The 27175-nt window shown below is 37.0% G+C and overlaps 3 protein-coding genes across 3 annotated transcripts; 2 read left to right on the forward strand and 1 right to left on the reverse strand.

Annotated features, from left to right (window-relative positions):
• Positions 1-4702: 4702 nt before the first annotated feature.
• Positions 4703-12863, forward strand: LOC146486175 (uncharacterized). The gene is made up of 6 exons (XM_085098963.1): positions 4703-4847; positions 5242-5309; positions 6530-6647; positions 8080-8995; positions 10042-10119; positions 10994-12863. Exons 2-6 carry the CDS (start codon positions 5250-5252, stop codon positions 11091-11093), a joined length of 1272 nt encoding a protein of 423 aa, XP_084955089.1. The 5' UTR covers positions 4703-4847; positions 5242-5249; the 3' UTR covers positions 11094-12863.
• A 2672-nt stretch (positions 12864-15535) lies between these two features.
• Positions 15536-21905, reverse strand: LOC146486176 (protein lin-7 homolog C-like). Its single transcript, XM_085098972.1, has 11 exons — positions 21822-21905; positions 20737-20778; positions 19977-20053; positions 19821-19892; positions 19468-19533; positions 19272-19366; positions 18912-18960; positions 18595-18649; positions 18041-18076; positions 17723-17777; positions 15536-15818 (listed from the first exon to the last, which is right to left on the reverse strand). Coding segments are annotated over exons 1-11 (582 nt in total). The 5' UTR covers positions 21856-21905; the 3' UTR covers positions 15536-15817.
• Positions 21906-24039: 2134 nt separating this feature from the next.
• LOC146486177 (melatonin receptor type 1A-like) lies at positions 24040-25883 on the forward strand. Its single transcript, XM_085095899.1, has one exon. The coding sequence runs from the start codon at positions 24669-24671 to the stop codon at positions 25680-25682; it is 1014 nt and encodes a 337-aa protein (XP_084952025.1). The 5' UTR covers positions 24040-24668; the 3' UTR covers positions 25683-25883.
• Positions 25884-27175: the final 1292 nt, after the last annotated feature.

Here is a 27175-nt window from a genome sequence, read left to right on the forward strand (position 1 = left end):
GCTGTGTTCCTAAATCTTTCCGTGCCCTTTAAAGGGATATTTGTGTAAGCTAATGTAGTTAGATCTGTTCGGATTTCAAGTTGCTGAAAGTTTTAGAGGAAGGAATCTTATTCCTCGAATTTGCGACCTTTTGTTGGCTTTATACGGAAATGCTAGCTGACCTTATTTAACATTTTCAACGACGTGTTTGCTCCTTAGAAAGCGAGAGGAATTAATTTGACAGTATTTCAGAATTCTGAGCTGACATTTTGCCGAAGAAAAGTGACTTAACATTTTCATTAGGACTTAATCCGAATTTCTGTGGCGATTTAGGCCTTCCTAACAGAAACGTTGAGTGCCCAGGAAAGAAACTGCCACTCTCTCTTCTTTTTCTTAAAAGAACAAGAAGTCGGCCAAACGGACTGGAAACTTGCGGTTATAAGGGTTTGATTGTTACCACACGACTCATTTTTTTTAAAGAACTTTATTTGGAAGAAACCTAACTGAAGAGGGTTAAAAAATGTCCGGTTTTACGTATCGTATCAAACTGAAGGCCTTTCCGCCATAGCGCACACATTTGTCCTCGCTATATTTAACGATCCCGTTGCTTTCTTTGTCAACAAATGGCAAGACTAAAGGAGGTTTTTATTCATTAAAAGGATAATTATCCTCCACAAACTCTTTGCACACAGCGTTGTTTTTTCAACGATTTAGATATATGTTTAAACAATCATTCAGTTTTGTTGTTATCGAAGCGCAGGTGCCTCAAGTCTCATAATAATAGTCTGAGTAAAATTGAACTAAAGAAGATTTAATTCTAAAAAAAAAAAACATCCATCAAATTGAACGCTATTTTGAACTTACTTAGTCAGCCCTAACTGCCTGGGTATTTTAAAGAGAAGTCCACATTGACACAAGCTTACAAATCAGCTATCTTCGCTTCCTGTTTGTTTTTGAAGAAAGACATTGCTCTGCGCAATTAAGCGTGAAAACCACTCCGTTTTCTGAAGAGTCAATAAAGAGATTAAAAGTAATGACAAAAACAGGGGGATTCATGTTTATTCGACGTGTACTCAAGAAGAAAAACATCAAAAGTCTTAAAAGAAAGTGTTGGTGGTCACAATATTTTTAATGAAGATAGCATATTCAAAAAAATTAATACATGTAAATGGTTGAGTTGAACAAACGGTTCGGGTGTTTTCCACAAGTTTCAATGACTGATTTCCTTTTTGGCAGCTTGGCCGCAAATGATTGATTCCAAGTCCCGAATTTAGGGCCACCGTATTCTCTATTTGATCTACTAGACTTCGTTCAGCGTTTTTTATTTTTCTCTTGTGTTTTCGATTAACTCTGAACTGCAGTTTATTAACGGTAGATATGCAAATATATATCTGTTCTTAAAACATCTGTTAGGAAGATTCGAAAAGTTACTGTCTGTTCGCAAAACCAACCGCGGCTTGCACGGTTCTGACGAGGCTTACATTTACGACAAGGGGAAAGATCAAAAAGCCTTCACAAGGCGCCTTAAAGCTGGGGGATCAGAAGAAAGGGAATAAACAAAGAGGTGTGAAGTGAGTGTCCGTTAGAATATTAAGGGTTCTTACTTTTTTTTCTATTCATCAGAATACTGCTTTGTGTTCAACCGGTAGGCAACCTTCTCGAAGGCGTGTTAACTCATTATCGAAGCGCAGCTGCCACTAAGGAAGGTAAACAGCAGCCGTTAACTGAGGTTTTCAGTAATTAAAAGTTCTCAATCAAGTTTTTGGTAAAGTAGTTACAACTGCCATGTGGGACCCAACACTACATAATTATCTCGCTGAATAAACTTTTCTTCAACTTATACAGAATGCTTCTTTTAACTACAATGGACACGAATAGTGGCGAAAGTCTTAATGAGATCTTTGATGAGGGAAATTATTGTTTCTTTGTTCTGTGGCAGCTGAATGCTATGTAAAGTCTTCTTTTGGAATGCTAAAAGATATTCAAATCCAAATTTGCGCTTCCGGTTGACCGTCACGTAAGGCGGTAAAGATCGCTTGCATCGTTTCCTGATCCGTGTTAATTCATAACTTCAGTGTTGTAATGAGAGAGTGATGGAAAAGGAGGTTACTCAATCGAACTAAACGTCTTTTGTTTCTTAGGTGTCTGGTTTTGTCACATACTGAAAAATTTCTGAGAATACAAGCTCTTTAAATTTCAAAAGAATTATTCTGGCACGCCGAAGCGCGCCGTTATTCATAAAACGTTAGACGCTGTTCCCGGGAAGATATATGTACTGATTATCAAACAACTTGTTAGGCTACGCGAAAACTTTAGTCAAAACTTGCTCCGAGGTTCTGTAAGCTTCTGTAGGCCACTCTTCTTCATTTTCGTCCTTTTAATGCTATTTCAACGCAAAAGTCAATCTTTAGTCTTTTGCCGCTACACAAACGCCCAACATTGAAGGAAGTAAACACAACGTCATTTAACTGCGAGTAAAAGTTTCTCGCAATTGAAGGCTGTTTGTCAATGATAAATTATCGCAGTTTATAAGAGAGTAGAACTTTCGTGAAAGGATCCTTTATGCGCGCTTCAATTATAACAATGATGGATCAGAGAATTAACGGCTCTGTAGTGTATGTACCCGGCTCTGTCAGTGCTAGCGGCACAACACTTCATTTGTGCCTGGCTTCATATCTTCAATTATATAGTTTGATTTTCATCATAAAGCAACAATTCAGCTCACATGTACATGTTGTTTATTCACTTTCCGCAGTGTTTTTAACTTCTTAGCGGCCTCAGGTGTAATTGTGGAATCGGGTTTGAAAAAGAGAAAGAGAGAATTCAAACGAATTAAATTAAATCAGTTTCATTTATGCACGGTAGTTTCCGCATAGGTTTACAACTGTTCTTTGCATGACAGACGTATGTAAATATAAGTAATGTTGTCTACGGGTGATCGGCTGAAGTAAAATTATACTAACAAGGCAAATCATAATATATTATGCACAATAGATATAAAATATCCTAGAATTAAAAGGAAAAGCAATCAAATTTAGGATCAAGCGATGGTCTGAAAGCCGTTGAAAGATACTACTAAAAAACAGCTTTATATTTGATGACTTCGGATTCAAAGGGAGAGAATTTCATAGTTTTGCTCGATCCCCTATAAAAACGAACTTTTAATTTGTAACATTCGGTTCTCGGGATATGAGTCATATGCATTTACGCATTAACACTGTTTTTTCTGAAGCGAGATTTGCGGGAGTTAACTCAGTGATTCTACAGCTCATTATCAGACGGAATTACTGAGAAGTCAGCAACAGGCTGCCTCAAAGCGTCGGTTCTACACTGTTTTCAGTACATCTGAATTGACATTCTGACTGTAATCTCTATAGCCCGCCTTAGACCCATTTATGGAACGATGTACCTTACAGCACCTTTCAATACCTTAGAGATAGAGAGAGAACGGTACATGTATGTTACTGGGCAATGTTGCACGTAAGGTCAGCGTCGTGTGGCCCTTGCGATTTCAAAACGGGCTGCGTGTGATGCTGTATCGTGTGCCTGTGGCTCTCAGTGTATAAAGCCATTTGCAAATTGCATATACTGAATAAGAGATTGAAAGCAAAACACACACCACACACACAAATAATATGGTTATCCTTTCCTTTTATAGCAAGGTTTTGATGACAACTTCGAAAATGACTGATAAACTTTAAGTTTCTTGGCCTTCCGCGATTTGATTAGCAAACAGAACAGAGGTTTTCCCCTTTATTTTGCCCAGTTAACGGTTTATACTTGCAATGATAAAGATATTTGAAAACTTAATGTTCTAATAGAATAAATACTGCAGCATTTTTACCCGCTGGGCTCGTCTCAGCCTCGGGCAGGAAATCGCTTTCAAAAGCGGCCTAGATAATTTGGCCACATCATTGAGCAGAAAGTTAAAGGGGTAATATGGCCTAATATCCCGCCATTTTGCTGCATTTTGGTTAAATCTGCAAACTATATCTGACAAAGTACCTTTGCTCAAACCTAAAATTGCTCTTTATAGAGTAACGAGACGAAAATCAAGTGATTTCTCGAATGAAGAACCAACCAAATTCAGCCTGGTTTTAGCGATTTTTCCAATAAATTGGAAAATACTTAACGGAGAAACAACAACAACAACAGGATATTAAATGTGAATTAGGGAGAAACGAAGACTCGACTGTGACCCACAATTTGACCCTTCGGATTTTTTCCGAGTCTTCGTTTCTCCTTAATTCACATTTAATTGGAAAATAATTTGAAAAAATTGGCCAACTTTTTAAAGTTGCAATCCATTTCCAACCTAGCCATGCGCAACCAAAGATGATTCATGCTAGTTTCTGCGCTTTTGTAAGGTAATTATTTCAAAACTGGCGAACTCTGATACAACAAACAAACAAACAAACATACTGTTTGGTTCTTCAAATGCTCACTAAGGACAGGCGACATTGCCCTTTTAAAAAACCTTGCCGTATTATACAGAAAGTCAACTTTCCGCTGAACTTTCTTTTTTGTTTTTTCAGGTCGATAGCGGATGTTATATGGATAGTCCTGTTAATTAACTCAGTTGATAAATTCTCCCAACCGACGTAAGCACCACAGTTGGATGCTGGGATATCCTTCATTAGGCAAGAGTTTTGGGCAACCTCGTTCCCAGGGCTGTTCGTCGTGGCTAACCCCGCGGACGGCCCTGGGAACGAGGTTGGAGTTTTGGGCCGAGTGATCTGGGAACTAATAAAATGGCCGCACAGCTGAACAACTTTCCTTCCTTTTTCCCTGTTGTGCCAAAAGGCTGTAAAAAGTTCTTATTTTTTTAGAAGCCGTACGACTGAAGGAAAAGATATAGACACATAACGGTAAGGAGTGGTTTTCATTCGAAATTTAAAGAATTTATGTTCAATAACAGCATAATAACATTAAAATAATTTCGTTTCATCATCGTTCATGTTGAAGTGCAATAAATATCACTGAGGCACGACTTTCCCTGTCCATTGTTTTAATAGTTTACGTGGCGCCACGTTACTTATTAATATATGCATTTTAAAAGCATGTTATATTTTCAAGAAATAAACTAAGTCTTGTGTTCATATGTATAAAACTTAAGCGAGTTAAATATTTATTTGCCTTCTTCCGTATTCGGAGGAACCATATCGCGAGCTTAACCCCCGCTCAATATTTGAGGTTCCGCTGATATTGGTTGACGATTTTACAGGTGATTTTAAACCTCTCTTTGTAATTTTTCTTCGCCAGGGCATGCCATGGATTTCAAACAATTGATGGACTTGGCTTCTCAGAATAAAACTCGTATAAAGAAACAGGTAATCAAAAATATAAATAAAAAATAAGCTTATAAACCAACATTCCCAAATTCCAATTTGACCTGGAAACAGTGGATGAAAGAGCCACTCTGTGGAAGCCACTGAAATTCCATTTATTTTATTTTTATTTATAAGCTTATTAAAAGTCGTAAATTATCATTTTTGGTGCCAGTAATTCATCTCAAATAAAAGTAATTTTTTTCTTTGTAGTGAGAACCACATGACCACATTTTAAATCGTTTCTCTACATAGTAGTTAGAACTTTACCCTGGTGCAAGCTCCAGCTCTGATCAAGAATTAACAATTTTATAACAGTCACAAATTTCTCTTACTAGACGTCAACATACTAGCCAATTTCACAATAGAAGATGGGCGGCAGAATTGGATTATGATTTGGATAAACAAATTGTCTCAGATGGCCACACCGACAGGATGTATATATTTTTTTGGATATAAGAGTTGTCTGATTTTTTTTTATAATTGTCTTGATAGATGGAAAAATTGATAGAGAAAATCAGATGGTTTTATGTCTGAGATAATGTCTGTACCATTTTCACACTCAAATGACTTATCCTTGTGTCCACTATCTGTCTTTTAGTGTGTAAAAATTCATTATGAAACCCTCTTTATTGTGGGTAGGTGCCTAAGCTCAGTGATCCATAATGATATTGAATACACTCAGTACTGTCCTTCTGATGTCCATATTGTTACAGTCAATTCACGTCACGCGTGACCAGTATTTCCGAGAATGAAATGAACATTCAAATTTCTCTTTGTAATGCCCAACATGTGAATGGAATGCTGAACATTTCTCTGGAAATCTTTCCTAAAAAGACACATTGACGAAAAAAAAAAAAGGTTCAAAATACTTGGGAAACAATTGTTATTCTTGAAATACTTAATGCTGTAATGTAAAGAAAAATTCATAGCTTTATACCTTCAATAAACTAGGGAAATTTCTACAGGAAATTTTAGGAAAAAGTCACAGTTGGTAGTGTTTGCTTTTGTATTAAAAAAGTCAGTTTGGGTAGTTTCTGCACCCCCCCCCCCCCCCACCTCCCCTCTCCCCTCCAGGTTGAATAGGGTTAGGCTGTGTTTTTATGGTGACCTTCTATAAAAATTAGTCAAACTAATGTCAAAAGACTCAACTTACCTGGATATTAGTACTAGTCGACAAACTGAGCAATACTCTGATTATTGAAAAAAATATCCAATCATAGGAGACAAAAGATGCGACTGCGAGAAACTGTGACAGTAAATCAAATAAGAGTGGTGTTTCAGATGAAGCTGTGAAAGCCTTCCTAGCAAAGAGAGAACTTGAAAGGAAAAGGAAGGCAGGTAAGCCATTTTTTTTTAGTCGGGGGAAAAATCTGTGCTGGCAAAACACCAGTATTACACTATATTTAGTAATGAAGGACCAGTGGGCGCCTCCTTTTTCTACTCCGCATATATTCTGTGCTTCTCAGGACAGTCTGAGAAACTTAGATTCCATATGGGTGGTACCTGCTAATAAAGGGATATTTTTGTGTGGTTTATAACTCTGTGGGAAAGCAGATCTTAGTAAGGGTTATCGGTATCCAAAAAAGAAAACTGGGGTTAAACCATGCATTTTCAGACATACATAAACTTTATTTTCACTTGAATTTGAAAGTAGCTTATAACTAGTGTCTTTGAGCAGATTTAAAAGAAATGCATATATACGGAAAAAAAAAAAAAAAAAAGGAAAATAAAATAAAATGTGAACTAGAATGTGAGAGATCTAGGAGTAACTATAAGGATTAACATATTAAAATTCACAATTAATGTTCAAAAATTATTGAGAGATAACCGAGGTCCAATTTACCCAAAAAACCTCATACATTGCTTTGTATTTTACAGCTTTTTAGGTTATCTCTCAAAAAAGGCACTGCTACTCCTGTTTTCTTTTTGGAGTTCTACTTTATTGCATAGTCATAAACTGGTCAAAAAATGTTCTGCGTCTTTATTAGGCTCGATTTCCGCGTGCCGAACAGTGGCTGGTAATGGAGCCTATGTCCTTAAAGACAGGTCAAATTTGTTTTATATTTCTTTAGACTGGTTTTAATTCTCTCTAAGGGCAGGTACTGTACCATGTTCAGAGTAAATGGGTGCCAGTAGTACCTTATAAAACCCCTGCTTGCGTATGATCAATGAAAGCTCGTTTTGGCTAACTAGTAGTTCCTTGAGGATGTTGAGTTGTGAGTGTGACTTTGCTGATTTGCGTTGTGGTTCAAATTTATCCTTGGTTTAAATTTTATCTTCCATTGTTCTTGGGTATGGTAATCTATGAAATTTAAACCACGGATAAAATTGAACCTCAACATAAACACTGTTTCATTGCAAAACTATTCCCATGGATTTAATGTTATTTATATACATTTTTATTCATCTATTTTTTTTTATCGAGTTACTTATTGTGTAGTCTATTTAAGCTGGTGTGATGTCTCATGACTTTACCAACTTAATTAAATATAGATGTAGATGTAGATGTCTTTTTTTTCTTTTAGTATCATCCTGAAGATGACAGAATAGTCGAAAACATAAGGTGTTGGACCAGAGTGTTTCCTGTTTATGAACATTTTTCCGAGTTTTTTTAGCCTTTTAAATTTTTCATAATTTTCCAATCAAAAAATGTCTAACAGCTAAATACCTTTCATTAATACACAGACATTCTGACATTTAACAATTTTTTTTTTCTTTTGTCAACCTTGGACTTACTGGAGTATTTTGCTTATTTAATTTATAAATACAGAAGAGGAGAAGGCAGCAAGACGTGCTAAGATTGAGGAACGCTTGGAACAGTCTCTTGGGAAAGAGTCTGCGAAGGATGCAACATGTAGTCAAAGACAAAAGAAATCATCTGATTCAGATGTAACAGCTAGGAAGCATCTAGATAACAAGAATGAGAAACAAAAAGTTTCTGAACATAAAGATTCAAAGACAACGTGCCAGACATCTTCAAAGAAACCAGACAGAACAAGACACTCTCTAGAACCTGTCACTAAAAATCCTGATTCTAGTTCCAAAAAGTCTTTTTCCAAGGGCCAGGGGAGTATAAAAAGAGGTGCACCCATGGATTTCAAAGCGTTGCTTGCTGTTGCTGAGAAAAATAAAAATGGCAGTACCAAGTTACCGCCTGTGTTAGAACATGGAAGAAGTGTGAAGCAAGGAGGAAGCAAGGTAGAGAGAGGAGGTGCGAAAAACGGAAGTCTAGAACGAAGCAAAGTTGTAGATAGAGGACAGGGCAAGACTGTTAAGGATAGAAAAACAACAGGACAAATGCATGAAAAGAGATCTTCAAAATTACAGGCCAAAGAAGTTGCGGACAAAGCATTGTCACCCGTAGGAGATTCTAAAAGTAGGCAAGATTTAAAGAGATCAAAAGGATTAATGAGTGCTGGCAGAGAGAAAGGACTTGCCTTAAAAGCCTCCTCCTCAGTGAATCAAGGAAAATTAAGTAGTTCCAAGGTTGTTCATCGTAATAATGATAGGTGGCCAGTGAAAGAAGGACAGCATGGAAAAAGAAGAGAGCGGGATACTCTGAAGAGAAAGAGGAATCCTGACATGGAGGATTTGGATGACATGGATGACTTTATTGATGACGGAGATGGAGACGAGGTCGATGTGTCCAAGTATATCAGGGAAATTTTTAACTACGATAGGTCAAGGTTTGTACTACTTAATGACGTAAACTTAACTAAAGATGTTTTATGATCAGGCCCCAGTTGTTCAAAGAGATCGACATAACTTATCCAGCCAATAAAATGTATTATCTGGAGTACATCTTATCTGCTGGGTAGCAATAATTTATCGGTTGGATAAAGTTATATGCTCTTTTAACAACCGGTTCCAGGACAATATACTACTCTGGATAGACTGGCATTTTGTTTTTAGCCAGGAACATTAAATTTTAGAAATTGTGCATTTAATATCCTAGCCTTTGAGTGGAAGCAAGACTGTGTTTTTTTACTTGTAAATCATTTCAAAGGCACTGAGGTTTGTACAAAGTTAACTCCAGTTTGTTTCTGCTCAAAGGCCAAGTCACTAAACACACAACTGTAAAATGGGTTATTGGCTGTTCAAAAATATATCTGTGAAGATGGTATGCACTTGATTCGTTTAACAGCTTGTAGCAGCGGCTAATCAGCACTGGGAAGCACATTGTGATTTGTCATTCTTTAGCCATTGTCACAATGGGGTATCATTCTTTTTTCACGAGCTTGTATATAATTTTTTGACATCATTGCTTTTTAATGCAGTTGACAAACAACACCCACTATGGTTTACTGTTAGTAAACTTGCTTTCAGCAAATTACATTGTACCCATGCTATATAAGCAAATAATTATATAGTTGTGTGGCATCAAAGGGTATTGTTTTTTAGCCCTTTTGGTCTGAAGTAGAGTATAGATATTTTTAACCATTTTGGTCTGAAGTCTAAAACCAAGTAAGGATTTTACAGAAATAGGCTTATGGATTCTAGAAACCAGATCTGAAAATGGGTATGAATTTTATTAGAGGCCAGATCTGAAAAAGGGTACCAGAAAATTACATATTTTGGTCTAAAATAGGGTCGGAGTTACGAGAACGGAGCCACACGTCCCAACCCCAGGGGAAACAACCTTAAGAAATTCAAGCTAGGGTGCTCAAATAAGCTATTAAGTTGCAGCGTGAACGTAAGGTCTGAATTTGCTTGATTGTGATCTTGCTGGCAGATTCCATGATGATGGTGATGATGATTTGGCAGGCATGGAAAGTAGTTATAAGCAGATTGAAAGAGAGGAAGTGAAAAGGTAGGAAACGATTATCAATTATGGTTTACATGTGTTGCAATAATGTTATTGTCCCGATTGTCATAATGTGTGTAATCCACCACACGGAAAATGATGGTAGCTGTACATTTTACCACAAATTATGTCCGCACTGAAGTCTTGGGCATGTTAACCTTTCCCAAAAAAATTGTGCTGTTTCTATTATTGGCTCTTTGAGCAGATGAAACAAAAAGAGTGAAAAATTTATGGGCAATTGAAAAGAGACTCCTGGCAAGTATCTACTTGTACGATGATTGACCTGAGTTGTAACATGACAAATAGATAACAGTTGATGTAGTTAAGGAGTTTTTTCTTGTAACTGCCATAGATTGGCTGATCCCAATCAATATCAGTAGTTATAATATAAGTGGTCATCTATTGTTATTGCTTGATCAATGTTGTTTCCAATGATTGGTTTTCATTTAAACGTGAAAGATTGCAATTTTGTTTCAACAAGTACAATAAAAAAAAATGGAAAGGTACATAATTATGTACAATGTGCTGTTACTGAAAAAATCCATACCCACCCCATGGAAGATCATTGGAAATTCCTAGGGGGAGGGGGTCTTAAAAGCCAAAATTTTAGAAGCAAAGTATGAAGCTAAACTGGAATTTCCTGGGGGGAGGGGGAGTGTAAACCAAGAAACCCTTCCATGGGGGGAGTTTGGATATTTTCTGGAACTGCACAATAAAGGTTACAAGTCAGAATACAAAGATTTACAAAGGTCTGGGTATTGGGTCGTAATTTTTAGGAAATATTTTGCAATATCAATCTTTGATTGGTCAAGCCAGGTGGGAGAGGCACGCAATCCATCTGTACTCTGTTTTGAAGGGCCATGACTTTTTCTTTTACCAGTTCCAAGATAGCACGTCTTGAAGATGAAATTGAGCAGCTGAAGGAGTTACATGAACTGAAGAAACAGAGAAATCAACTCAAGAAGAAGGCAAAGAAATAGAGTTACTTCACATCATATTATTTCCTCTCTTTAGCCCCCTCTCTCTATTAAGACCTCCCCAAATCCCAGTTCCAGTCTGAATTGTGAGCAGTCCATTTTGGATGTCACTATGATCATTATCTTATAGTGGCAAATGACCAGTAGAGTAAACTGTTAGTCGTTAGAAAATGTACCTGGGTTTTTAAGCTACAAATGTTGGAAACCCCCACCCACCCCACCCCCCACTCCTCTCTCTTGGGAGACCAGCCCATCAGGGAGCTAAATAGAGGAAATATTAAATTAATGATGGTAGCTTACCTGTCTGGAACTGATTTTTACTGATAAAAGTTGACAGAGAAACTACAAGTAGAATCCTTGTGCACAAGACAGTAAATTTGGATAATAATTTAAAGTTTGTGCTGCTGTCGAAAACAACAAAGTGTGACAGAAATATATTAAGTTATGAGGGTCCTACAATAATTATTGAAGAGTTTTGCGCAAGAGAGGCGTACATGACTTTTTTGCCTCAAAATCGAAATTGCTCCAAATAAGTTCTATTTTGGCACAGAGGCCGGCCAGTTGTTGTTCAAGAAACTTTTTGAGGAAAATGCTAAATAAACAAAAAATATATATATATACACCGTAGCTTATTGCTTTTCTAGAAAATGCAAGCAACCTACAGAAAAGATGCTTATCTGATTTCTTTTTTCTGTTCTCTAGAAAAGTAATAAGTAGAATTAAGCTCCTGATAGGAGCACTCAGATTTCTTTTTTTTTTTTTTCAAGTATGCCTGTGTCACTTTCTAGAATAATACATCATTCTCATTCATTCACCAGGCTTGAAATATACCATCACATTTATTTCTTATACCACGCGATCAACATTCAAATCCTAGCAGTATGCAGGATGTTTGTCCCATGAACCTAGTTTAATGGCCTTAGCTCCCGCGAGTCTCCTGTAGCTCAGTGGTAGAGTATCTGAACTAGTAATCGGAAGGTCTTAAGTTCAACTCCTGATGGGAGCACTCGGATTTCTTTATTTTTTTTCACTTTCTAGAATTATACATCATTCTCAAGCCATTTCTTGTTTGAATTTTAGCATTTTTCTCGAAAATTAAATATGCAACTAAATTTCTTATACGACAACCAGTGTCTTAGCCTAAACCCTTCAATTATCAATGGCGCCATTCCTCTCAGGAGAGGAATGTTTATAAGTTTTAAATAGTTTAATTAAGAAACATAAAATGTAGGGCATAAATAGATATTTATAATTATTTGGTGAAATTATTAATAGATTATACCAAGTAGGAAACTCAAGGAGTTATAAAATTAATAAATTTGGTTCAACTGAAGTATCTCTGAATTAAGTTAACATTAATATTTTAATTTGTATAGCTTGCATCTGTCGCTCATTGAAATTGAGCATGCCTTGTGGAAATTATAAAACCATGCAAATGATACCAAATTTGTGAGCTCTAAATTTGTTGCAAAAATGGCTTTTTTGCAAACTAAAGAGAAATTTCACTTATGCAGTACAGCTATGGAAGAAAAATTTATTATATGAGTTCATGTGTACTATAAAAAGAAAATAAATAAAAAAGCCTTAGCCACGCTTTGTTTTGTTATAAAACATGTCAAATAGTGATGAAAACTTGAAAGAAAAAGGGAGAAACACTCGCCTGTGGCTTGTGTTGACTGTGTTTCCACTACACTTCTTTTGTGGTCTAAATATATGTCACTTCTTTGTGTGCTTTGTAACAGAACAAACTGTGGTTAAGTCTATTTAATCATGTGTTTATCAGTTTATGTGTAATGATTCTTTTATTTCCAGGGAGGGGTTGTAGGTGGGAGGGGTGGGGGCTACTTAGTGGAATTTTTTTTTTGGGGGGGGGGAGGGGGGGTTGTGCTGCTGAGCCTCAGAAACCCCAACCTATACCAGGTCATGTTGAACCACCTTTTGCCACCCCATTCTAGACTAAGCACCAGAAATCCCTACCCTATCGGACCTGTTCCAGACTAAATTTCTCTCAATGATACTGTATTGTAGGCCAAATTTGTCCGACCTCTTTACCCAGTCTCAGACTAACCTGCTTGAAAAACATAACGTTCACAGTATCACATACTGTATTCACAGTATCATCACAGTATACAGCATACCGTATTTACTCGCAGATAGGCGGCACCTTTTTTCCGGAAAAATGGGACCAAAGTTATGGGTGCAGCTTGTACGCGGGTTCAAGTATTTTGACACCTCATTAATGTGCACGATACATCGAAGTTTTACACTAAATTGGCATTTTTAATGTTCACTTCAAATTGTTCATTGCATGTATACAGCATATAAAACTAAATACTAAGTCCATATCTTTGAAGAATCTTGTTCCTCTCTGCAGCAATGAGGGCAACAAGCTTTTTAACTTGTTTCTTGTTTGAAGAAGTCCAGCACAGTTTGCACAGAATAGCCATTCCTCCTTGCGGGCCCTTAGAATGCTTCCTTTTCCCAGTAACTTTACATGAAATTTCATCACCTTTTTGATAAAATAGGCCAAGGGGGTCAGTGTTGGATCTTGCAACATGCAACATAGTCTGCCAAGCTTTACTCCAAGGGCTGATTGCATTTAGGGGGTAGGGAGAAGGGTATTCAAGGAAGTTTTTTTTTTGTGGAAAGAAGGCTATGTGCCTGCGTCCCAAGGTCCAAACCCTTACTGTTTTATATACCATTTTCGAAAGAAAAGGATAGCCCTTTCGTATACCTTCCATAGAGAATAGTACCCCTTCACAAGTTCTGTTGAGAAACTGCATCTCTTTTCAGTTGGGTCTGTTTGAGATATTTTGAAGACCTTTGAAAGGGTCTTTTAAATACGTAAATGACAGTTTTCCTACCGTTTTTTATACTTCAGCTCATGAACTCCTTACCCTTTTATATACCACATTTATTTGATTAACTGCCCACCTTCAAATAAGCGCCCACCCCACCCCTCCCAACAGAAAGCATTTCTGTACTAGCCCAGCGTGAAGTAAGAAGGGTGTCTGTTGTGTTCCAAAATTGGATTTAGATACAGTAGTCAATGAGCTTTTATATTGTTTTTGCACTTCGTTTTGTCTTGTTGAAGTGAAATAAACTTGACGTTATCCCTTGTTTTGGTATTCTCTAAAGATGTCCTTGTTTGGGAAAAAAATAAGCGCCCACCCTTGAATAAGCACCCACATCAAATACGCACCCGTCCTCATTGGCCCAAAATTTAATAAGTGCCCAGGGCAGATAATCGAATAAATACTGTACATCCAGCCTGATAAAGGTAACCCTTTCAGTCACAGCCTCTCTGTATAGTCCATTAAGGTGGCTCTTTACCCTTTCTTCAGTTTTCACTAACAGTGATATATTTTTCTTGATTGTCTGGTTCTTTTAGCCCCGAGAAACTATCTTGGTTCAAACATAGTTTTGAGTACCTAAGTCCTTGCGCTTTGCTAAAAACACCATTACAACTGGTAAACCCCATTTCCATGGCAACCAGCAGATGATACATCTGTTGCTTCTTTCACTCCTAGCTAGTTTCAAAACGGGTTTGTCTAAATCTTGCGCAGAAAAATTTTGCTATTTTTTGTGTAAAGAAGGAACTCCAAAGTATCTCCTAAAGTCAAAACAAATTCTGTACATATAGTTGGTCAATTTCTGCAATTTTCGTTTTTGCCCTTTATTGCAGTTGTCTATGTATAATTCTCCCTAAGATTTTTTGGAGTACAAATACCAGCTAAATTCTAACATTTTTATGCCAATTTTCAGAAAAATTCACTGTGGAAAACTCATTAAAATAGCCTTACTTTTCAGGCTAAAACAAGCCTTGTTTTGGGCACCAACATAATGAAAATTCACGTATCAGTTAGAATACTGGGGGCGCTCGCGCCATTTTAGTATCCAGTCTCCGCGCGCCAACTAACTGTATGGAGTCACCTTAAAGAGAGTACCCCCCCCCCAAGCACTAACACTGGATGTTAAAGGGGTAGTATGGTGAGGATTTCACTGTGTTTTTGTCAAAACTGCCCAAAGTACCTTTTTGCTCAGAGCACTGGAAGAAAAATATTGAGTGACTTCATCAGGGAAAAACCAAGAGATAATCAGTTTTTGGTGACAAAGACTAGTTTTCAAAACATTGCAAACTTCTTTTGATTATTCTTTTATTTAGAGAATCACAACTGCATATGCTTCAAAGTTTTCGGATCGGCTCAGTCAATGTGATGCTAGCTTGTGAAATGTCTTGGCCATTGTATAAAATAAATAAATAGATTCCATTTTGCTGTGGGTCTGTACTCTGACAATGCACGGAGACACAAAAACTAAAGAATATCAGTCACACTATTGAATTCGCCTGTGACTCTGAGTACTTCTTTGTTCTTACCACATTTTGATGTCATCTGTGCATTGCCTGGAAGCTATTTTGTTTAATATCAAAGACTAGACCACAGTTAAAAATGGACGTTTATTGCAGTCCAGGAATACAAGGTAAAAAGCATCAAAACCTACACATAGTCATAATATAGGAAAAACCTGGCATTACATTCTATCAGATTTGATAAAGTGCCTACTCTAGAGGATAAAACAATATTATTATTTTCTGTTTTGGTTGCAGAGAGGAAAGCTAAATAAAATGTTGTTGAACATCATTTGTGCCTGCCTATAAATTTATTGGTTCTGCTCACTGAAAGCAAACCCATTAGGAAAAATAAAAAGATATCCATGGTGACAGATCTGAAATAAAAATGAAAAATCACAACATTATTAAAAAACAACACTAGTGACCTTTGTTCCAAAATCCAAAGAAAGATACCACAACCTTCAGGCTATGCAACTACATAAAGAAATTAAGCAACTAAGTGAGTGTATTTTCTTCTACAGATCACTATTTACTGTATATGTCTTGAGATTATCGATAATCATAGTTAACTGGGAGATTTTCTGTTTGCTAGATGATAATCGCCTTGCGCATGTGCATTTGAGTCATCACCATGTATATTTGCCCTTGTGGTTTGCTTTGAGTAGCTTTGTCGCTTTTTGTCATCTGTTTGTCCCCTCCCACCCGCCTCTTGGTACCTTGAAGGTCCTGCATTCAGGTAAGTTGTCTTTGTGTTTTTATTTTCTACTGAGAGATCAGTGTGACAGGTGCCAGGGGAAGGTGGCCCATGGGAGGTTGCCATGGTTACCACCTTCATTTGCATTTTGCCCATATTCACTAGCTAATTGCCTACATTGCTCACAATAGGCACCTGCCCTCCATTTGAATATTGCTGATCGATAAGTTAACTTTCAAAGTACAGGAGAACTTGAAGAATACCCTCTTGGTGATTAGGTGCCAAAATAAAGGTTTTTCTTTGCTGGTTTACTTTCCAAAATCAGCTTGCTATGCTATTATACACAAAAGAGGACGAGGCCAATGTGACAGTAAAGTGTCTTTCCTAGTTTGACAGGCTTTAACATGTGACGTTTGGACCTGCCCCTAGATTTTATTGCTAAATCCTGTTAAGGCCATTACAGTGGAACCTCGATTTAACGAAGTCGCTGGGGACCGGCCAAATTTGTTCGTTAAATCGAGGGTTCGTTATATCGAAAAACTCGATATAATGAACTTCAGGGGAAACGACCAAAATGTTCGTTATATCGAGGTCATAGTTAATGATTGATTTGTAACACAGGTGACATCTGTCACGGAATTCAATGCTGATGTCGAAATACTATAGTACCAATGTCTATGAGAAATAATAAGCCGTTGACTGAAAGGCTGCTGTCTCTTTACCATAAGGATAAGAAGGATTTGTTGACTGTTGATCTGTTCAGCGTGTTGCGTGTCGCGTGTTGACATTGTAATTCGTTGTATTGAGGTAGATTTTACGATTGGGCTTCCGGATTATGTTTGTTATATCGAAGAGTTCGTTATATCGAGGTTCATTATATCGAGGTTCTACTCCATACATTTTACTGTAACTTTGGCCGGGACATAGAATATCCTTCGTTATATTGAGGACTTCGTTAAATAGAGGTTTGTTAAATCGAGGTTCCACTGTATGTGGGATTCATAAACTCGAGATGCTTTCATCGATAAATGCAGGGCTTGGTCAGAAACTATACTTAGTGGAAATTTGACCATAAAGTCCAAAATAATTCTTACTAGTGTCATAAATTTAAGATGCTTCCATCAGCAAATGCATGCAGGGCTTGGTAAAAAAAGCTATGCTAAGTGGAAATTTGGCCTAAAGTCCAAATTGCTCCAAAGAAGTTCTATTGTGGCATACTAATAATATTGCTTGTCATAAAAGAAAACATAGTTAGACTGTGTTTTGATCTTAAGTTTTAAATTCCAAGAATATTAGCCTATAACTTTCCAACAAAAGTCTTGCCTAGACCAACTGAAAACAAAAGAAGACCCAATATTTGGTTGATTCCTTTTATGTCAGCTCAAAAAGATAAAAAAAACATTCATACTTCACTCCACACTGATTCAGCTTTCAGGAAAACATCAGACACTAACTTTTGAAATTTGGCATCAACATACAAAACAAAGGTTCTTATATGATGACAAGTCTGTCTCAATTTTAATTTCATGACCAAATTTCCAATTAAAACAGTTTTTGACTAAACATTTTAATTCTTTCACTCACCAGCGTCGGCGAGATCCACGTTGTCTGTCAAATCGAGCTTCCATTTCCTCAAGCACTAGAGAAAAAAATAACAGTAGCCCTTCATGCTTTTGTTTCTCACTATCTTGTTTGGTTCAATACTACCGGCTAGATGGTAGAATATTTTGTTCATTAAGCTTTAAGGGACAGTGAAGTAGTTTATATATTACATAAAGATGACACAGAATGAGAGAAAGAAAGATAAGAATTGGGAGAAGTGGAGTGAGGTGAAGTCGGGGCAAACAGAGATTAACATTACTAAACTGAGTAAATTCACAACCAAGAGCTTTATGTACTTACATTTTGGAGTGAATTTGACAACCAAACGAACACTCCCTGAAAGATTAATTAAATAAAGCAATAAAATTATTGTGTTTTACTTTTAAAAACTCAATATCAGTTTCTTCTTTTGAAATCAAAATTTAATACACTACACTTAATACACTTAACAATGCTGTGCCACAATTTTATTATAAATCCTGACAAAGGAATAATTCAAATTTGTTGTTAAAATCACTGACTGTCTTGATCTTCTCCAGCCTGAAATATCATCCAACTGACATTTTCAATAAAATACGCTGTACTCTGAGATGTTACTCCTCTAACCCCTAATATCAAGGAAAAAATTCTCCTTTCTTGTCTTCTTACTTTTCTTATAAACATACTGGGGAGAAGTTATTAAAATATCAAGAAAATTCACCTAGGGTGATCATATCCTTAATTGTCATGACCTCAGGGGTTGAATAAGCATTGATATTACAAGGAGAAATTTGATGCTGATCACTGTTAGGGCTTTAAGGATGAAGCTTATAATAAGCAGGCCTTGTGTTAGAACATATTCAAAGTTTACAAACCTTCAGCAGCTTTCAAAAGGTCAACAGCTTTCTCGTGATTTTCTCCTTCAACGCTCTAAAACAAGAAAACAATGAAGTCATATACAGTGCCTAACAAAAATTACAGTGATGTACTGCAGCACAGACTTTTTTACAATGTTCAGGCAAGCTGTTTTATGTCCATAATGAGCCCCAAAACGTCATACTGTTAACTACACAAAGTCTAAGCGATAGGTGCGTATTTACACGTAACTGCTTTCTTCATCACTTCATTGCTTGTAAAATTAATCTATCATTTGAAATATCAATATTCATAAATTATACTCATTGTTACTCACCACTCCATTGACAGAGAGCAGCTGATCACCTCGCTTTAAGCCGCCATTTCTACAAAACAGTCACCATAGGCAAACATTAACGAATAAATAAGACATTGATAAACTAACAAACTGTGACCATTAAAGCACCCTGCTAGTGGCACCTTTCTTTTCACAAGAAAATATATTGTCAATAAATAATTAACATAAGTGCGATGAAGCACACACAGAGTTGCCACTTATCAAAGCAATAAATGCAAAGTAAACTTGAAAAGTTACAGTGCTATGAAATTTACAGATGTAGATTGTAAAATTACATCTCCTAAAGCACAAAAAGTGCAATGGAAATGACCAGGCAAAATTAAAAGAATCAAATCCCACCTGTCAGCCGTTCCACCAGGGATAATACGAGAAATGTAAATCGGCGAGTTCTGCTCCCTGCCACCCATTACATTAAACCCAAGTCCTTCTTCAGTCTGAAATGGAATTCACATCATTCTTAAGTATTTCTTTACATCATTGAAGTCTTTACACTCTAGTTCCAGAAGTTGATAAGAATAAGAAGTTGTTCATTTACCTTAGGAAGTTCAACTACACGAGGATGGGCATGCCCTTCACTTGCTGCAAAAGCTGCAATGGTGGCCTGATGTACAGAAAAAATCAGTGAGAAAAAAAAAAAAGAAAGTTATAAATGATTGAGTGATTGCTGAACTATCACAAAAACAAAACTGTACAAATCAATAAGGAGAACTAATATACTTGGGTTTATTTATTAAATCAATATTTCTACAGGAGTATCCAGCTTAGCATAACTAGTTTTCTTACACAAATCTAACAAAATTTACAGGTAACATAAATGTACTCAACAAAGTATCAAACTATACGGTTACATATAGATTATAATTTCATATAAAATACCAGTGTGTTTACCTTAGCCGTAGCTTGGGCTCGAACTTCAGGATTTCCCTGAATGTCAACAGTCTCGTAAACATGCTCATAAACCTTCAAAAACAAACAAAGGATTTCATAAATAAAGGACTTCAGTTGACTAAGGAACACAACAGAATGTGATAGCACCATACACACCTCACGGATGGCATTACAGAATTCACTCTGCAACACTTTCTGTAAGGCCTGAAGCTTCTTGGGAGGGATTTCCCCACCTAAAACACAACAAAATTATATTATTTTGATGTAATCATAATCCATATTTAAACATTTTTGTTGGCAAATGTGACTTGTAAAAATGTGTCACGCCACATGATATGCCCCAACTAAAACTAGTACAAAACCTGTTGTGCTCCCTAAGTATATTCCCCAGTTTTCAACCTTTAGTCACATTTAACAGTATGAAAGACATTACATGTATTAATTTTGAGAACTCCAACATGGAAGAGCATCTTGGCAAGAAAATAAATACTATTGTCCAGTTTATTATCCCACGTCCTCGGCTGAACACTAAGGTTGCTGTAGTCTGCCAGATTATTTGAGGAAAACAGAGCTTTTAATACTGCTGTAAAATAGTATTTATTTAGTGAAACAGACCACAAGCAGTCCACTCTTACTGCTGAGGAATGGCCCAACAAGAAGAACATGCAAACACACAAAAAATCATCTGCTGTGTGGCCTATCCCTGAGCGAAAAAGGAGGGTTAATTATACTGTTTAACATCTAGTCTACAAACAAGCCCTCAAATAAACAAAAGAGAAAAATTGGGGGTAGAGGCAAAAGTAAAGTATGACTTCATACTTTTTCTCTTTTCTCAAAGCAATATTCCTCGTAGGTTACAGCACCTGTTTATGTTCACCTGGCGTTTTGCAGTCATAAACAAAATATCATAACTTACTTGCTTGTAGCTTGTCAATTAGCTCAATCGCACGATTGACATCTAGGAAAAAAATACAATTTTAATTTCATCTACCAATTAAGTCTTCACTCTTAACAGAGTATTGTAGACTGCCTTAAACTGTAATAAAGATTACAACAATGAATAAAACAATAACATAAAATAACTAATATGTAAGATCACACAATGATTACACAGTGAGGCTTAATTACACCATGAGGTAAACATTTGATTTTGCGACCTGAAAAACCAAGAAAGGGAAATCTTTGTAATAATTTCTGAAAACCAAACACAGTCAAAGCTGGTATTTATGAACTCCCTTGGATTTCAAAAGCCAACAGAATATCTTTGAAGGTTACGCTTTCTGGTACCTAATAAGCTAATACACTCATACTCACTTATTGCTTAAAATATATTTGATACCTGAGATAAATAAAATAAAGTAATCTCTCTCTCTTTCTGCACAAGAACAAGATATTTTCGATGATATTTTCTAGCTACATGTATCGATCGTTTGGGTAAGTGAATTATAAAGGTTATAACCCAAAACACAATTTAGTTTAGCAATAGGCAAGTGATTGACCTGAGTTGCATATGATGAATTTTCCAACTATGATAGACCTTGGTTATTTCAAAAACTAGTGGCACCATTATAAGGTAGAAGGCAAACCATTATTTGCAGCACCATATAAGTGATAAATAATTATTGCCATGGACTTTGTCCCAAGTTTACATGGAATGAAAATCACAATGGCAGCAAATGACAATCACAATTGCAGGAAAATATTATAAAATTACATTCAGAGTGTATCAAAAAACATCGGAGGTAACTTACAAAAACGGAAGAAAATAAATAAATTGCAAGAAAAAATACACAAACTTGATGCAGCACACAAGCTTTGAGCTTTTGTTTTTGCTCATGATAGAAGTCCTCTAAACAGCTACCGTCTACGACGTAAATTATTCGCTGTTCTTTCCTGATTGCGCTCGATTTCCGTAAGTCTTTCTCGTGTTAGACCTTTATCACTGTAACACTTACTCTACGGAACAAAAACGATCATAACTTTGAAGAAAACAATGTTTACCTCTGGCAAGAGTGAGAGGTTCATGGCCGGCCATTTTGGAAGCGTTCCCTCCTAACCGTCACGTGATCAAAGACGAAAGAAACGCTAGGTTTTAGTCCTTTTCGGTCTTCTTTGGTCACTGCAATATGGCAGGTGCGCTTTCAGCAAACAATGAATTTATTTGGGCTTCTATTTGAACAGATTTTAACTTTTATTGTTATTTCAAAATAATAAAAAACAAAGCAACGTAAAATACAGCGATTTCCAGTGGTTTAGTGCAATGTTACTTTGAAAAATCAGTTATATTTTTGAGATAATTAGTAACTTCTTTGGGAGATGGATCGACTTGGACGTAATATCCAGGTTCCGGCTGTTCAATCTGAGCGGATAAGGTTTACTCAAACTGATTAACAATTATGCCACGAGCGCGAGGTGGTTATTCAACGAGGCGCCTCAGCAGTACCGACTTGGCTATAATCATTGCGTACTTTAAATAATGTACTCTTAAAACAGTTTGAACTATACTAGGAGTCTTTTAAAATAAATATGAAAACAAATATATTAATAAATAACAGAATAAAATTATTTACACGCAACTATATCCTAAAATAAATATCATAAAAATAAAAAATATTTACAAGATTTTGTTACGGGACATTTTCAGTCAGTAGATTTCACTTAGTTTAGGAAATATCGGAGCCTTAACCGTCAAGTAAAACACATAGGTATTGAACACCCGCTGTTCTTTCGAATAAGAAATGAGCTTCAGTTTGTAAAGGCGCGAAAAGTAATTTCTTCAGAATCTCCTCGATTTAAGCTTACGCAAGTGAAATTAAGTTGTTGAAATACTATTGGCTACGGGTCTTCTATGACAAATATTCTTCAGTAAAAGCTCCTGAGTTCTACCTGTAGCAGAATGAGTCAAGATCTGCAATAAACGCTCTGTTCCTTGAAGAAGAGCTGGTCCACTTGACTTATAAACGATCTCGGAAGGTAGCAGGGCATCTCTCGCCCAGCCACGGAGCCAAAATTCCCCAAAAGCCCCTGTTACAATTTTCTTTAAATTTAGTAAATTATACATTGGACCTAATACGGCCCTCAGTAATAGCGGACATCATTGACGTTCTTAAAACAAAAACGCTAGAAAAAAGTAAGTCTTCTACAGTTACCGGTAACTGGCTCCATGGTGACAACTGAACTTGGATAAAAAGAATACTTATAAACATTACAAATAGTCTGAATATGTCGATAAAGCATTGAGCACTCGAGTGGTCCTCGGAATTACAGTCAGATCGCTCCATGGTCAGATCGCTCCAACAAAAGTCAGATCACTCCATCAAAAAAGTTTAACGGTAGTGACTTCGCTCCAAACAGGAGTGTCTTCGCTCCATGTATAAAAGTAAACAAATTTTGTTAAAATTTTAGTAAACGACCTCTGGCTAAAAGAAGACCAAGCGTTCTATTAGCCCTACTGCAGATGTCATCACGATGTTGGTTCCAACTAAGATTATAATTTATGGTGATTCCAAGATATTTGGTTGAATTTGTTGTAGAAAAAATAACAATACCATTCATAAGATAACTGTAGGAGAAGGGAGCAATCTTATTAGTGATTCCTAAGTGGTAGCGTTTAGTAATTAAGGACGGTGTCTGCTTTTGTTACTGCGCAAACGTTCTACGCATCTCGAGATACTCGGGTTTCCTATGGGTGGTGTTTACTTATACAGGGATATTGTTGCGCGGTTTAAAACTACTCGGTGAAAGCAGAACTTTACAAGTGTTTTTGGTATCCAAAAAGAAAATTGGGGGTAACCATGCATTTTTCAGAGATAATAAAGCTTCAATTTGGAAAAAAAAAACGCCATACATTGCTTTGTATTTTAATGCTTTTTAGAATAACTGTTGCTTAATTACTTCTAAAAAAAAAAAAAGCGTGGTTCCCCCCAATTTTCTTTTTGGATTTCCATAGCCCTTGCTAAGATCTGCCTTTCCCGCATAGTCTTAAACCGTGCAAAAATACTGCGCTATTAATAGTTCAGCTGCCTATTTAAATTGGTTGATCCTGATCCAATACCATACACCGGCCTTTGGGCTTTTGAGTGATCCTTTAATTTAAAATTCAAATCAGTTTATGGTACGGTTAGTTTAGCAGGCCCTTAAACTTAAAAATGTGTTTTGTTTTCTTTTTTTTCCCCTTCAGATTGTGATTTAGGGGCTCAGATAAAGTCTGTACTGATTATATAAACCAAATCTTGCACTTGACAAAGCATGGCAGGTTCTTCAGTCAGTCAGAGATAAATTGGATAAGAATCATTTTCCTATCTGGGATTCGGCGCAGGTTTTTCTTTGTTGCACACTTGGCGAGAGTTTGAGTGCTACGTCTTTCAGTTTTAATTTAATTTTAATGCTGTTGTGGTTTTTTCTCTTCTGTTTTGCCACATTTCACGGCTAATGCTACTTTGCTCTATTAAGAGAAAGTTAAGAATTCACCCCAACAATACACAATGTTTTTGCTAATGTAAAAAGCTGCTTGCAAAATAGTGCTTTCGTGGACATGTTATTAACCGTGGGAAATGGTTTTAAGACTTGCATTCAAGACCATATTGTGATGGGAAATCATGACGTCAGGACTTAGTTCGGTGTTTGGATGAAAGCAATATATCACTGATCCACTAAACGGAAATTCCACCCACTTCTTTTCCGAGAGAAACTTACATTAATACTCGATACAACTTAACGGAAAAACAACTGGGAAACAGTTATAGCAAGTTACTGGATCTTTCACCTCGCAGCAGCAGAGTCCAGGTTGAAATCTACACTCAACTCGATTCTTACGCCGTTTACGTCTTTTTCTTTGACAAGTGAACTATGTTGCTTCCTCCGAGAAGCATCGGTTTGGTTGTATTTGAATCGTCGATGTCTGCCATTTTGTTGCTGTCCGCATTCTTCGGCAACTCGATCCTGCTGGTCGCTTTGTACAGAAAGCCTCGACTGAGAAGCTCCACTGGGATCATGATTGCTGCCCTAGCGGTGACCGACCTTCTAAATGCTTGCATCCCTGGTTCATTGTTCTTTTATTCCCTTGCAACAGGAAACATGACCTTGAACAGCTTCGGCTGCCAGATGTGGGGCTTTTTCCTGCACTTTTTGACGTACGCATCCATGTCAACTATGGCGCTCTCAGCCATCAATCGGTTCTTTTGCGTTTTGAAGCCCCATGCGTACAAACGCGTTTTTACCTACCGTCGCTCGCTTGTGTACATTTTGTCGCTGTGGCTGTTCGTTGCTGTGGTGGTATTCATCCCTGTCTTTTCTGGATGGGCCACGTTTACATTCAACCCACTAATGGCCTCCTGTATCCTCAGGTTCGCCGACCCAAAGATGGAAGTTGGGTACACTTCATTCATCGTCGGGTTTTTCGTGGTTTTGTGTCTCGGAATCATAACGTTCTGCTACATCCGCGTGTTACGATTCATTCGCCAACACAACGCTAACACGTCTTCCTTACCAACGCAGGAGATTCACCTAACAAAGGCCTTGTTCGTTCTCGTCTTCACAATCGCAGTGCTATGGATACCAGCCTTCCTGACGATCGTTCTGTTTCGCCTTATCCTGCGAACCTCTCGTACTTCTCGAGAGATGGTTCTGGTGGTACCCTACCTGATGAACTTAAGCAGTGCTCTCAATCCGTGGATATATGGCGTCATGAGTCCTCTTGTCCGTAACAAGATGAAGAAGAGCTTCTTTAAGCCCAATTCGGTACAACCACCGGAAACGTCTACTGTAACGAACGAGATAACTGTAATGCGCGCCTGGGAGCGCAGTCGAGGGCAAAACGAAAGAAACTCTGTCGCGAACGTGTTGCCAAATGTGAGCTCTTAAAAACAGAACGTTGTCAAAACGTTGCTCATCGACAAATTTTTGTCTTACCCTTATCTTCAAACAAGCAACATAGCCAACATTGATTCAAACTTTGTTATTTCACACCCAGTGTTCTAAATACTAGTACAGCCCTGAGATCTACTGTGATCAGCCACCGATAAGATGACAATTACTTAGCAGTATTTTCGTTTGGTGAACTGTTTCTTATTCAGTACACTGTGATTCTACCATTTGATGGAATATAATTTTCGAACGATGGATTTATTGTTTATTTCAAAAGATATACAGATGCAGGTGCTGCTAAAGAGTTAGTACCCCCCCCCCCCCAGTGCCACACACCTGGTGCACTCAACCCACCCCCCCCCCCCACCCCAGTGCCACACACTTAGTACACTCAACGGTGTTTGCACACACCTTTCTTTTCTTGAGCCTTTGAGCTTGAAGATACCTGTGGCTTCTTTTGTTTATTTTTTATATATATTTTTTTATAATATGAATGTAAGTAAGTAAGTAAAACCTTTATTTTGACACGATGAGTATTTAAGCTATGCAGCTTGCGGGGTCGTGTAAATAATATAAAAGATACATAAACAATAACTGTAATAAAATTATAAAGTAAAATAAGACTTATGCCTTCTTATATGTATAAACATAACATTGAAATTTACTATTTACAATAAACAAGTATTCAACAATTGATGGTATTGTATAACTGCTAAAATCATAGACCTAAAAACTCCTTTCAAGGAGTAAATTAGAGAAGTCCATGTCTCTGACCAAAGTGAGTTTGTTAATCATCCTGGAGAAACTTTTCACACTATTCGCTATACGAAATTCAACTATGTCCTATATATGCCTTAATGGTTTACACATTATATCCATAATCAAAGCACTCTGTGAGGGAACTCGTATTTATTTAGCAGGTGAGGTTTTTTTTCCGAATATTCATCATCATCATCATCATCATCATTATTTAAAAACACGATAAATACATCAGGCATTAACAATTTAATATAAAAGCTACAACTTACTACGAAAGATTATGTATACAGATTAATCTTCTATAATTTAAAATATTGCTAACTATTAAAGAAAAGTAAACTAAATTAAAGCCTGCGTTTTTCATGCACATGAATACCATGTCGGAATTAATTAGCAATCGTCAGAAATTAGTCCGAAATGTTGCTTGCCTAGCAGCTGAGGGTAGACTGTTCCAGAGGACTGCACCACAATAGCCAAAGCTATTTTTGTAATAGTTAGAACGTAGGAAGGGAATAGCAAGCTTATTATCAGAATCGCGCAAATTGTAAGAAGTAATCACATCACTCCGCTGGAATGAATTTCGAGGACAAATAATTGGGTGTGAGGCCATTCAAGGACTTATAGACCATCTCAGCCTTTAGTTTTTGACGTCGAGTTTCTAAATTGTCTCAGCCTAATTCTTTAAATAGTTGGTTGGCGTCAGCATCATAACTAGCATGAGTAAGGACGCG

The sequence above is a fragment of the Pavona decussata genome, unplaced genomic scaffold (genome assembly GCF_977016875.1).
Source record: "Pavona decussata unplaced genomic scaffold, jaPavDecu1.1 SCAFFOLD_21, whole genome shotgun sequence".
NCBI classification, from domain to species: domain Eukaryota; kingdom Metazoa; phylum Cnidaria; class Anthozoa; order Scleractinia; family Agariciidae; genus Pavona; species Pavona decussata.

Coding starts and splice junctions, on each gene's coding strand:
- LOC146486177 (XM_085095899.1), top strand. CDS start 24,669: ATGTTGCTTCCTCCGAGAAGCATCGGTTTGGTTGTATTTGAATCGTCG.
- LOC146486175 (XM_085098963.1), top strand. CDS start 5,250: ATGGATTTCAAACAATTGATGGACTTGGCTTCTCAGAATAAAACTCGT. Junction 5,310..6,529: donor AAACTCGTATAAAGAAACAG/GTAATCAAAAAT, acceptor ATCCAATCATAG/GAGACAAAAGATGCGACTGC. Junction 6,648..8,079: donor TGAAAGGAAAAGGAAGGCAG/GTAAGCCATTTT, acceptor TTATAAATACAG/AAGAGGAGAAGGCAGCAAGA.
- LOC146486176 (XM_085098972.1), bottom strand. CDS start 21,855: ATGGCCGGCCATGAACCTCTCACTCTTGCCAGAG. Junction 18,650..18,911: donor TGCTCTCTGTCAATGGAGTG/GTGAGTAACAAT, acceptor TTCTTGTTTTAG/AGCGTTGAAGGAGAAAATCA. Junction 18,077..18,594: donor CCTTTTGAAAGCTGCTGAAG/GTTTGTAAACTT, acceptor TTAATCTTTCAG/GGAGTGTTCGTTTGGTTGTC.